This window comes from Schistocerca piceifrons, chromosome 5 (assembly GCF_021461385.2).
Source record: "Schistocerca piceifrons isolate TAMUIC-IGC-003096 chromosome 5, iqSchPice1.1, whole genome shotgun sequence".
Classification (NCBI taxonomy): Eukaryota; Metazoa; Arthropoda; class Insecta; order Orthoptera; family Acrididae; genus Schistocerca; species Schistocerca piceifrons.
In genome coordinates, this window is record NC_060142.1 from 43,900,989 (window position 1) to 43,913,846 (window position 12,858).

The 12,858-nt window shown below is 38.8% G+C and overlaps 1 protein-coding gene across 2 annotated transcripts in view; it reads left to right on the top strand.

The window, feature by feature from the left end:
- Positions 1–12,858, top strand: part of LOC124798403 (hydroxylysine kinase) — a 240,350-nt gene that overhangs the window by 189,029 nt on the left and 38,463 nt on the right. For both annotated transcript variants that reach the window (XM_047261791.1, XM_047261790.1), the window contains exon 5: positions 9,979–10,097. In XM_047261791.1, coding sequence (XP_047117747.1) covers positions 9,979–10,097 — 119 coding nt within the window. The remainder of the gene's footprint in view (positions 1–9,978; positions 10,098–12,858) is intronic.

A 12,858-nucleotide genomic window follows, 5' to 3' on the forward strand; every position in this document is an offset into this window, starting at 1 on the left:
ACTGGGTTTCCATCTGAGCTCTTGATATTCATGCAAGTGGTTTTTCTTCTCCAAAGGTTTCTTTAATTTTCTTGTACGCTGTATCTATCTTCCCCTAGTGAGATATGCCTCTACATCTTTACATTTGTCCTCTAGCCATCCCTGCATAGCTATTTTGCACTTCCTGTCAATCTCATTTCTGAGATGTTTGTATTCGTTTTTGCCTGCTTCATTTACTGCATTTTTATATTTTCTCTTTTCATCAATTATATTCAATATTTCTTCTGTAAGGATTTCTACTACCCCTCGTCTTTTTACGTATTTGATCCTCTGTTGCCTTCACTATTTCATCACTTTACCCATTCTTCTCCTACTGTATTTCTTTCCCCCATTCCTGTCAATTGTTCCCCTATGCTCTCCCTGAAACTCTCTACAACCTCTGGTTTAGTCAATTTATCCTGGTCACATCTCCTTACATTCCCACCTTTTTGCAGTTTCTTCAGTTTTAATCTACAGTTCATAACCAATAGATTGTGGTTAGAGTCCACATCTGTCCCTGGAAATGTCTCACAGTTTAAAACCTGTTTCCTAAATCTCTGTCTTACCATTATATAATCTATCTGAATCCTTCCAGTATCTCCAGGCCTCTTCCATGTATACAGCCTTATTTCATGGCTCATGAACCAAGTGTTAGCTATGATTATGTTATACTCTGTACAGAATTCTAGCAGGCAGCTTCCTCTTTCATTTCTTATCCCCATTCCATATTCATCTACTACATTTCCTTCTCTTCCTTTTCCTACTATCGAATTCCAGTCACTCATGACAATTAAATTTTTGTCTCCCTTCACTATCTGAATAATTCTTTTATTTCATCATATGTTTCATCAATCTCTTCATCATCTGCAGAGCTAGTTGGCATATAAACTTGCACTACTGCAGTAGGTGTGTGGTTCTTGTCTATCTTGGCCACAATAATGTGTTCACTATGCTGTTTGTAGTAGCTTACCTGCACTCCTATTTTTTTATTCATTATCAAACCTACTCCTGCAATACCCCTATTCGATTTTGTATTTACAACCCTGTATTCACCTGACCAAAAGTCTTGTTCCTCCTGCCACCAAACTTAACTAATTCCCACTGTATCTAACTTTAACCTATCTATTTCCCTTTTTAAATTTTCTAACCTACCTGCCCAATTAAGGGATCTGACATTCCACACTCCAATCCGTAGAACACCAGTTTTCTTTCTCCTGATAACAACGCCCTCCTGACTAGTCCCCACTGGAGATCCAAATGAGGTACTATTTTACCTCCAGCATATTTTACCCAAGAGGATGCCATCTTCATTTAATCATACAGTAAAGCTGCATGCCCTCGGGAAAACTTACAGCTGTAGTTTCCCCTTGCTTTCAACCGTTCACAGTACCAGCACAGTGAGGCCATTTTGGTTAATGTTACAAGGCCAGATCAGTCAACCATTCAGACCCTGCTCCTGCCCCTGCAACTACTGAAAAGGCTGCTGCCCCTCTTCAGGAACCACATGTTTGTCTAGCCTCTCAACAGATACCCCTCGGTTGTGGTTGCACCTACGGTACGGCTATCTGTATCGCTGAGGCACGCAAGCCTCCCCACCAATGGCAAGGTCCAAGGTTCATGGGGGGAGGATAGCAAATTACGTGAAAGAAAATGATCAGTTATCCTTACACACACAGCCTTTTCATTAACTTTAGCAAACACTGATCAGCACTCCGCTGGATGGGATAATATTTAAAATAAGAGAAAGGTAACCACTTACCTTAGCAGAGCAGTACATAAATTCACACACACAGATACCCAAATACATACTCCTGCAGTCACTAATTGTTGATTATCTATTACTGAGAGCAATTGCCTGGGCAGACTGAAGTGGGATGAAAGTAGAGATGGATGCATAAGATAAGGAGGTCATAGTGGGATAATGAGAACAAGTCTTTCAAAATATGACTCAAGGTGGCACAAGAAGATGAAAGGAGCTCTGAGGGTATAGGGAAAAGGGGGAGGGAAGAAGGAAAGGAGAAGAAGGTGGAGATGAAGAAGGAGATTGGGAGAGGTGAGAGAAAGGGAGAGGATTGTCCATGTGAGAGGGAGGGAGAAAGGGTGGTGGAAGATGGCCATACATAATTTTAAGGGGAAGGAGTGGGTCAAGAGAGGAGAGAAGGGGAAAGGTAAGATGAGGCAGTGGGAAACAGGTTAGCAGAGGTTCAGGCCAGGAGGATTGTGAGAATACGTTACATGCTGGAGAGTGGAATCCCACCTGTTTAGCTCAGAGAGATTTTGCTAGAAGGGAATATCCAAATGGCCTGTGTAGTGGAGCAGCTGATGAAGTCATTTTTGTTGTGGTACACATCATGTTCAGCAACTGGATGATCAAGTTTATGGTTTGTCACAGTCTAGCAGTGGTCATTCATGGTAGTACACTGTTGGTTACTTGTAATGCCCACACAGAATCCCGTACAGTAACTGCAGCGTAGCTGATATATAACTTGGCTGACTTCGCACATGGCACTACCTTTCTTGGCCAAGAGGGCTGGACTGTGGTAGGAGCTATGGGGTGGGTGTATGGGACAGGTCTTGAGCCTGGGTCGGCCACAAAGGAATGCTGCATGAGGTGCAGGACTGGAAGGAGGATTGGAGTTGGGATGCACATGGATATATTGTAGGTTGGATGGGCAGCAGAATATTATTTTAGGTGACATGGATAGGATTTTGTGTGGATATCCCTCATCTCAGGGCATGACAAAAGGTAATCAATATCCTGGTGACGGATGTGGTTGAGCTTTTCAAGGCAAGGGTGATAGTGGGTGATCAGAGGAGTGCTAATCAGTGGATGGTTACAGATTTGCTAGTGTCAGAGGAGGATATGGCATAGATGAGGTGTATAGGAATGTCTGTCAATAAAGAATCTGTAAAACTGATCAGTACATTTCAACAACTCCTGCTTTCCACTGTGGATGTAGCATCCACAGGTGGTGAGGTTGCAAGGAAGAAACTTGTTGACATGGAACTGATAACAGCTCTCGAAGTGGTGGTACTATTGATGGTTGGTTCATTTCATGTGAACAGATGTATTTGTGGAGCCATCTGAGAGCTGGAGACTGATGTATAGGGGAGGTGGTTCATTGAGTTGAGAAGGACCAGGTGAAGTGGATCTGGGAGAAGGTGTTGAGGAAAGAGCAAAGGTTGTCCCTTCCTCAAGTTCAGATCTCAAAAATGTCATCGCTGAACAGTAACCAGCAAGTGGTTTTTAGGTGTCGACTAGACATATAATATTAAAAATGACCATTAAGATAACATAGCAAACTTTATTATATGGCAATACATCTTGTGCTTTATACACCTATTGTCATGCAATCCCCAAGGTTCAGTTGTTCTTGAAATGACTGCAAGATCACAATTCAGTTCATTCCACACATACCAAGCACATCCTGCTTAGTACATGTGCCCATGACCATCTTTGACTGGTTATTGCCCAGTTAACAGTGCAGAGATGCACTCAGCCTGCAGATGTACAGCATGCGTGCTGTCATGACAGCAGTCACCACAGTATATCCTCCACATTACAGTTCTGGGGCACCTTCATTTGCTGACCCTGATATTTCAGGTACATGAGCAATTGTAGTATTTCCCAACCAAACTGCTGAAGTGTAGCCTTCGTCCGAATGGCAATGTATGGAGAGGTGTTATCATGCCACAGGGTGATTCTGTGTGACAGTGTTTCTGGGTGTTTTGACTTTATGGCAGAGAGTAGTTTTTGCAAAGTTTTTCCATTGCAGTGAGCACTGATTGTGGTTGCATGCTCTATAAAATCAATGAGCAGGGGCCTTCTGCAGTTGAACAAGCTGCCTATCTTCTTGTTCTGACAATGTCCTGTAATATGGTATCCAATGGTATCTACCTTCATTGATGTCAGTATCTATTGGTACCAAAGTTGTGGAGAAGCTACGAGAATTATTAGATGTGGCAGCCTCTTTTTTATTACTTCGTTGTTAATATTATTGAGATAGTATTCATTATAATCATTTGAAAAACCTGTGAATTGGATGAAATTATATTCACACTTGAAAGTCTTAGGTGACAAAGACATGCTCAGATGCTGCTTTTTTTGTATTTTGAAGGTGATTAGAAGTTTGATGTATCACTGTGTCTGTAGTTGAAGGTTTTTGAAAAATGTCAAAATGTAAAGTGCTATCCCTCAACATACTCAACAGATCTAGACAGTGTACCCCCTGTACTATATTCTATGGTAAATTGGATGCTTGCTTGCTGTGAATTTAAATGTCTGTCAAATGTCTCACACTCAGTTTCTAGACCCATGTATAACAGCAAAACATCATCTATGCAGTGGTACCAACTTTTAGTTTTCTCACCATGTAACAGATACTGTTGTACATAATCATATTCAAATTTTTGTCATGTAAATGTTTGCTAGGCAATATGCTGAGAGGGAGAGATGGGGGTTGGGGTATCACTAGTCCGTGGTTCTGAATGTAAGCGCGATTCCCAAACTTAAAGTAGGCATACTGGAGCAACAACTGAAGCAATCATAGCATCTTATTAAGTTCCTCCATGGATCATCCACTATACATGTATAAATTGTTAGACACCATTCTAACGATCTGGTTGGTCAGGATGTTAGAGTACATGTTCTTGATATATATGATTGCAATGCTGGTATTCAGTGATACTGATAAGTTAGTCGGGTCTGAAATTAATTGTGCCATTATGAATTGTGAATTGGGACAGATGCTTGTAATACTTATTTAAATAAATGTGATTAATTTTTCTGATTGGTAGTCTACCCAATTTCTGGCATTAACAGTTGGGTGTACTGTAAAATCTTCTTTATGGACTTTTATGATCAAACATAGCCTGGGGGCCTCGGATTTAATTGGAAACAGTGATATTTTTCGAACGTTTTTGAGGATATCTCAATTGGTTTCAAATGCCTTTTTAATTTTCATAGCAAAAGCTGTTCACACAAGTTTCGGTAAGGCCATGGTGACCTTCTTCGACTGCAGGGGCCCTCTGTTCATCGAGTGTGGAACCACAACCAATGTGCATTACAAAAACTGTGGTGTGCCATAAAGGCAAAACACCCAGGAATGCTGTTGGGTACAATCACCCTGCTGCATGGTAATGCCCATCCCCACACTGCCTATCAGACAAGGCTGTGCTTCAGGGATAAGATAAGATACTTTATTGTCACATAACATGTTTTTATACAATCATTCGATTGAGAACATTGGTAACTTGTCAGTCTTTAACCTAAGTTGTTACAGTATTTTATATACTACAGGAAATACATAATACATACATTGCTTATTATAATAAAAATACAACATTATATTTTAAATCTTTTTGTAACTCATCAAATCATTACCACAGACTTCACACACCTATATGAAGTATGGATGTACTGAATGGAATACAAACTGCCATTCAAACTATAATTCTATATATTAACATGAATATACAGTGAACGGGCATACTTTGCATCTAAATGACTTTGAAAGTATACCATTTGTACTTGTATCCTTACTCCCCATTCCCATATATGAATTCTTCTAAACTATAACATTTACTTTTTATTCATTTAAAAATTCTTCTAGACTGAAATAACATTTACTTTTTGGGTATGTGCCAATGGTCTCCAGTGTGGATTTCCCAAGTATTGACCTTATCTTATTTCTGATCTTCAGAGCCATGTAATATGGAGTATTTTCATATAATGTGAGTCTGTGACAAGGTAGCACGTATTTCAATTTATGTCTAATTTCATAGGCATGTGTGAATGTATTTCCTCCAAACAGATGTGAGTTTTTCTGTTCAAAGAGAAGTATTTCATACATGAAGATGGAAGGGATTGTCATGAAGCCCAGGCTTTTGAACAGTGGTTTGCATGAATGTCTACTATTAGTTCCTGCCATTGCTCTGATTTAAAAAAAAAAAAAAAAAATTGAAGAATGTTTGTCTTTTCAGCACCCCAAAAAATTATTCCATATCTTATAACTGTTATGAAATACATGAGGTACACAATTATCTTCACAGTTAAATCCATTACTTTGTGTAGTACCCTCATTGCATAAACTAAACTATTTAATCTCTTCAGTAAACTGTCCATTGCAAGTTTTTATTTAAAGTTATCCCAAGAAATTTTACAGAATCAACTGTGGTCAGTTCTTCACCTGAATATTTTATTTGCGATATGCATTCAGTAGTTTGTTTGGTCCTGAAGTGTATGATTTGAGTTTTTTCAAGATTTAATTTCATAGCATTATTTTTTATCCATTGTTCAAGTTCTTGTAGAGTTTGTTTTGTGGTCCATACTAATTCTTCAGTGTTTTTGCAGCAGACTACAGTAGTTGAGTCATCTGTGTAAATTATTGTATCTGTATTTACTTTGCTAGGCATGTCATTTATGTAATATAAGATCAGAAGTGGTCCTAATATCGAGCGTTAGGACACACCTGCTTGTATTTCTTTTCAGCTAGAGCAACTTTTCTCTCCCTTTTGATGTATCACCACAATTTGGTGACCGTTTTTGAGATAAAATGAAAACCACCTTATAGATTTTCCATGGAAGCCATAGGTACCCAATTTTTGGAGCAGTAGCTTATGGTTTACTGTGTCAAATGCCTTTGAGAGGTCACAAAAAATACCAGATACACTTGTTTGTTGTTGAGGCATTTACTTACTTTAGAGATTAGTTTATTTACAGTTTGTAAAGTGTTTCATCCCTTCCTAAAACCGTATTGTTTATTGAGAATAATATTACCTTCTTTATTGTACTTTTCTAATTGATTACATACTATTCGTTCAACTATTTTAGAGAAAACTGGAAATATAGACACTGGGCAGAAATTTACTAAATCATCTTGTTTTCCCTTTTTATAGATTGGACAAACTTCAGCATATTTCAGTCTGTCTGGAAAGCAACCCTCATCAAATGATTGGTTTATTATTTTACAGAGTTGAGGTGAAATTCTGTCACTTCCTGCCTAATGATATTTAGTTGGGAAACACTGTAACATCCTCCATACAGCCTGGATCATTTACTGTGTGATTTTCAGATCTTGGATGACCTGAAGAGAGACATGTGTGGACATCAGATTCAATGGGATGAGGAAGTGGAAGAGAGGGTGTGGTCGTGGACCAGGCAGTTGCCGATGGCATTCTATGAAATGGGAGTTGATCATCTCATCTTCCAGTGAGATAAAATGTGTTATGGGTTTGGTGATTACTTTTGAATCAAACTATTCCATGGTCCCACTATCGTGGGTATTTAGTTTTCATATGACTGCCCCTTATATATCAAAAACCTTAGCAAAGCCTTTATTGACAAATAAACACTCCTTCCAGCTGATCCAAAAACATACATCCTATGACATATCCTCTTGTAGCAACAGTAAACCTAAACCAGCCACTGATCAGCACTCCTCTGATCACCCAGTATCAACCTGGTCTTGAAAAGCTCAACTGTATCCTTCACCAGAGTTTTCACTGCCTCACAGTGTGCCTCGAGATGAGGGATACCCTATCCAAAATCCTACCCACCTCACCCACTGTAGCATACTGCTGCCCACCCAAACAACCGTATATCCATGTGTATCCTTACTCCAATCCTTCATCCAAACCTGCACCTCTTGGGGCATTTCCTTGGGGTTCACCCAAGTGCAAGACCTAATCCACACACACACCCATCCATCACCTTCTACTGAAATCCAGGCACAGGCATTTCCTACCTAAAAAAAAAGGCAGCACCACATTTGAAAGTAGCCATGTTGTATCAGTTATGCTGCATTTACTGCACAGCGTTCTATGTGGGCATGACAGTAACCATCTGTCTGCTCACATGAAAAGCCACAATCAAACTGAAGCGAATCGCAAACTTGACTATCGAGTTGCCAAACATGCTGCACACCACCAACACAAATGACTTCAGCAGTTCCTTCACTATACAGGCCATTTGAATACTAACTTCCAGCACAAGTTTCTCTGAACTACACAGGTGAGAATTGTCTCTCAAGCATACCCTGCACTCTTGCAAGCTGCCTGGTCTAAATTTCCACTCACCTGTTTCCTGCTGCCACACCTTACCTTTCCCCTTCTCTCTTCTGTTCACATCTCTACTTCCCCATCCAGATTGTGTACTGCCGTCTACTCCCCCATGTGGGCAATCCTCTCTCTTTCTCTCACCCATTCCTGTTTCCCTCTCCATCTCCACCTTTCTCTCCTTGCCTTCCTTTCCTCTCCCTTCTCCCTCTGTCACTTATATGTTTTATCTTTTGTGCTGCTTTTGTCTAACCACTGGATCATCTACCAAAAAAAACTATGTTCCACTGAGCCACTACATCCTCCTTGCCTCATGCATCGTTCTCTACCCTCTCCCCACATTAATCTGCACAGACAACTGTTCTAAAAAATTGATGATAAACGGGGAGTCCTGCTGCAGCTGCAGGATTGCATATTTGGGCGTCTGTGTGTGAATGTGTGAACTTTACTAGAAAAAGAGCTAGAAAAGAGCAAGAACTCAAAAGCTGATGGAAATATTGTTTTCTGTTACATGTTTCTGTGCATCATGCATTGGTCTACTACAGGTGAATGTTTGTTTTTCCTTTATTTTGTGTTATCTATTATGTTTACTACATAATTTGGAGAAGAGGGACCAAGGGAATATGTTAAAATTTTCTTTTCCGCTACTGGAGGTTCTCAGTTTCTTACTGTATGTCAGATTGGAGTTTGTTGAAGCCTTCCACAGTAGAACATATACCCCAAGCCTGAACCCCAGACGCAGGGGCAAGGTCTTCAAGGGAATTGGTTTTCTCGATATCTTGAGTGAATGTTCCTTTTCTTTTGCTTTGAATGTGCACCAAGATTTTGTTGATGTTTCACAGTATCAGACAGCATTGACAGTTTCACCTCTGGAAGGGGGCTCAACAAGCAGAAAATGATGCAAAAAGGGTGTTCAGCAGTGGCTGTCTTTACTGGCAGAATATTTCTATGAAGAGCTCATACAAAAGTTAGTTTCCCACTGTAACAAATATCTGGGCAGTGGTAGCATACTATGCAGGGAAATGGTTTGAGAAATACTCTTTCTTGTAAAAATAAATTTTGTCCTGAAAAAAAGTTTTCATGAGTTTTTTTCCAAAACACTACTTCCTCTCAGACATACCTTATTTTTTGGATGAAAAAATGTACAATGGCATTGTATGGACAATGCGTGCACTAGTTATTGATGTATACAATATGAATAATAATGAAAATAAACAGTGTATATACTTCCACTTGCACAATCCATTCTAAGTCTAGTAGAAATGAGTAACTAGAAATGTAAGAGACAAAGGAGAACAAAATGAGAATGACTAGAACACTTTGGTGACTTTAGATGTGGCATGTGCCTAGTAACCACCTTTAACATTTCTATCTTGTCTTGAATGTAGTATTTCCACCTTGTTCACTATTTTCCTCTTCTTTTATTGTTTTCAGGCCTTTTCGATAGTAATATAAAAGCAAATTTCTTCTCTGAGATTCTGGTTATGTGACCAGCCCAATGTAGCCCCTCTTCATTAATACTTCCACAATATTGTGCTCATTGTAGAGCAATTATAATGGGTTAAAGAGAACACAATAATGTCAAACGTTATCACATACTTTGGTTACTTTGTACTTGAACCTGTTTTTTACTTTCCTAAATAATTGTTTTAATATCTGTATTTCTTCCCAGTTTATTCCATTTTGATTCCACAAAATAATGGTTTCATCAGTTCTTAGATATATGCAGGAAGCTCCAGAGAGAGGAAAGCAGGTATCAGGAAGGGAGATGAAAGAAAAATACATTCATTTCAATTGTTCATCTAACTCCGTCTTTAACTATCAACATTTCATATTTGTTGTAAACTGTACATCTCTAATTCAAATGTATACTGACAATTAGCATATGTCATATTTAATTTTCAGAACATGCTGTGAGATTGTTGAAGTATCAGCCAGGTTCCCTCTTTCACGAGATACCAGTGACAAATCAACTGCTACAACAAGCAGGCAATTACATAGCTCGGCTAGATCTTGCCATGCAGGTATGTGAAAACTACCTGCCCTTTAATTAATCATGTCTCAAGAAAAATTAACAAATTACACAGAGTTATTCACCTCAAATATTTCTGGAACCATTTAAAATATTGTAATTCTGTTTTCACCCAGGTGAATTGTGAGAAAGTCCTCACTAAATGACATATATAGACTCTTCTCATAACTGTATTAATTATAGAGAAATCAACTTTGCTTTTTCAAATGGAACTACATTAATTTTCACTGCTACTACTGTAGTTTGGAAAGAGATTAAGTCAACAACATTTCAGTCTTCAACATCCAATTACTAGTTTCAGAATAATTACAGTTCAGAACTTAGGATTTATCTGTTTCCAACATCAAACCAATTGTTTTCTTGTGTGCAAGTGTGTGATTTCATAGCCACATAAGACAGAAACAGGATGTTGTACCACTGTGATACCAGGGGCACAGAGGAACTATATCTTAGATTCTGTCTATGCTATTCATGTCCACCAATTGTTGGTCAGTTTGGAAAAAATAAATGTCTTATGAAAACCAAGAGAAACTTTGTATACTACTACTTAAAGGGTAATACAGAACTTATGCAAAGAGAACAGATGAATTGTAAAAACTCTACAAGAATGAAGATTCAATGAATCTGGAAAAAATTCTACATCTGCATATGTCCTCTGCAAACCACTGAGAAGTGCTTGGCTGAGTGTATGTTCTGTTTCATTCACATACAGAGTGTGGGAAGAATGCTTGTCTAGGTGCCTTTGTGTGCTCTGCAATTAGTCTGACCTTGTCTTTGTTATCTCTATGGGAGGGCCACATGTACTCAGCACTTTCTACATCCATCACTTCCTACATTCATCACTTAAAGTTGGTTGCAGAAACATTGCAAGCAGGTTTCCCCAGGATAGTTTGCATCCACCTTCAAGTGTCGCAACACTGTCCTATGAATCAACCAATGTGACTATTCATGCTGCCCTTCTTTGTATCTGTTCTACATGCCCTGTCAGTCCTATACCTAAGGGTCCCACATGCTTTAGCAGTATTCTACAATAGTTTACATGAGTGTTTTGTATGCAGCCTCCTTTGTAGACTGCATTTCCCTACTCTTATGCCAACAAACCAGTCAGCCACCTGCTGTACCTATGAATGAGACTATATGAGCATTCCATTTCATATTCCTACAAATTGTTACGATTGGGTATATGTATGAGTCATAGGATACTACATATTTTTGTTTTGTGAAGTGCACTATTTTATTGTTAAAACAAATTTCGGGCTTGCAACCAGTCATTGTTCAGTACCTCACACAATATTTCAACTGGGCACCTGCCAGTCATCTTCAGGTGAGCCGTTGCAGATTGACGAAAATGTCCTCTGTTCTGCAGTATATAGTGCACTGTAACTATTCTGCCCATGCATCGAAAACTTGATAGATGGACCACACTGCCCGCTGGCAGTGCCCTCTCTGGTGGAATAACAGAACTTAGTTGCCCTCTGCATTGCTGTTTGCAATGGCCATCGGCGCATTCTGTCGCCATTCAAGTTTTAAGTTCTTTAACCTTTTTGCTCAAATCAAAGACAACAGAGCAAGGCACAGCAGCTGAGCAACAAACTGGGCAACTTCGTCATGCTTCTGTACTTCATAAATGAACTACTTCATTTGAACACTTCATGGCAAAGAGTGAATTGAATGAAGTATTTCACCGGACTGAATGAGTTCAACCCATCTCTACTCTGGAATAAGTCATCCCGAAATTGTTGGAATTTTGAATGCAAAGAACTTCCATTCGTGCTGTGAGGCATTATATCAACAGATTAATAAACGGGATTGCTCAAGATGTGTGGAATTTTGTCACATGGTTCTAATGGGAAATCAGGATGATATTGGTAGATTTTTTTTATTTAAATAATTCTGTTTGCTGATGAAGTTACCACTGCAAATTATGGGAAGTTGAAGAAACATGCATTTCGAGCCATTTGATTATCTTCTGTGACGAAGTGTCAGCATTGTAAATTGAAATAAATGAATGTGTTATTAAAGGACAGAGTGAGATATTGTGTACACATTTTGTCACTTGTGATAATTTAAATCATTTGGTCGTTCCAATTCATTAGGTGCGTGTTTCCATTCTTAGTGAGTTTGAGATGTTTTGGAAGGTCTGATTTTTAATTTTTGGTTTTCGTTTGTAGGTATGGATTTATCTATTCATATGAACATGAATGATTTAAAGGAGGTTTTAGACATAGATACGTTGCCTACAATTCTTTTCTTGCAATTACGTGGGCTTATGACTGATTATGTTCATTGTGAGTACGCCAAACTAATGCGGCTAATTAGTGTATCATCGCATCATACTCATGATGAGGTGCACCAAAGATTGATTCTGGCATTCAATTTGGAAGAGGAACATGATTTGAGAAATAGAAGATGGCCTTGAGAGATATCACAAAGACGACATACTGTTGGTGTTTGAGGTATCCCATGTAGTTATGTGTTCATGAATGTTGCATGAGTGAGCTTACCTTTCTTGAATGGTATTCTTTTTGTAGGGAAGCTTGTTGGGGATATTAAAGCATAGAGTGTCACTGTCAAAATGTGGTCAACTCTAATGTCCGATTCCACTCGTTGGCTTTCACCAATGATGTGTGACGTTATTTTGTTTGTGCCACAGATTGCGGTCAATGAAACTTAAATGATTTCTCTGGATTTCCTCGTTACACACATATATTAAAAATTTGTTGTACATTGTTTTGTTTTCATATCGTAATTTG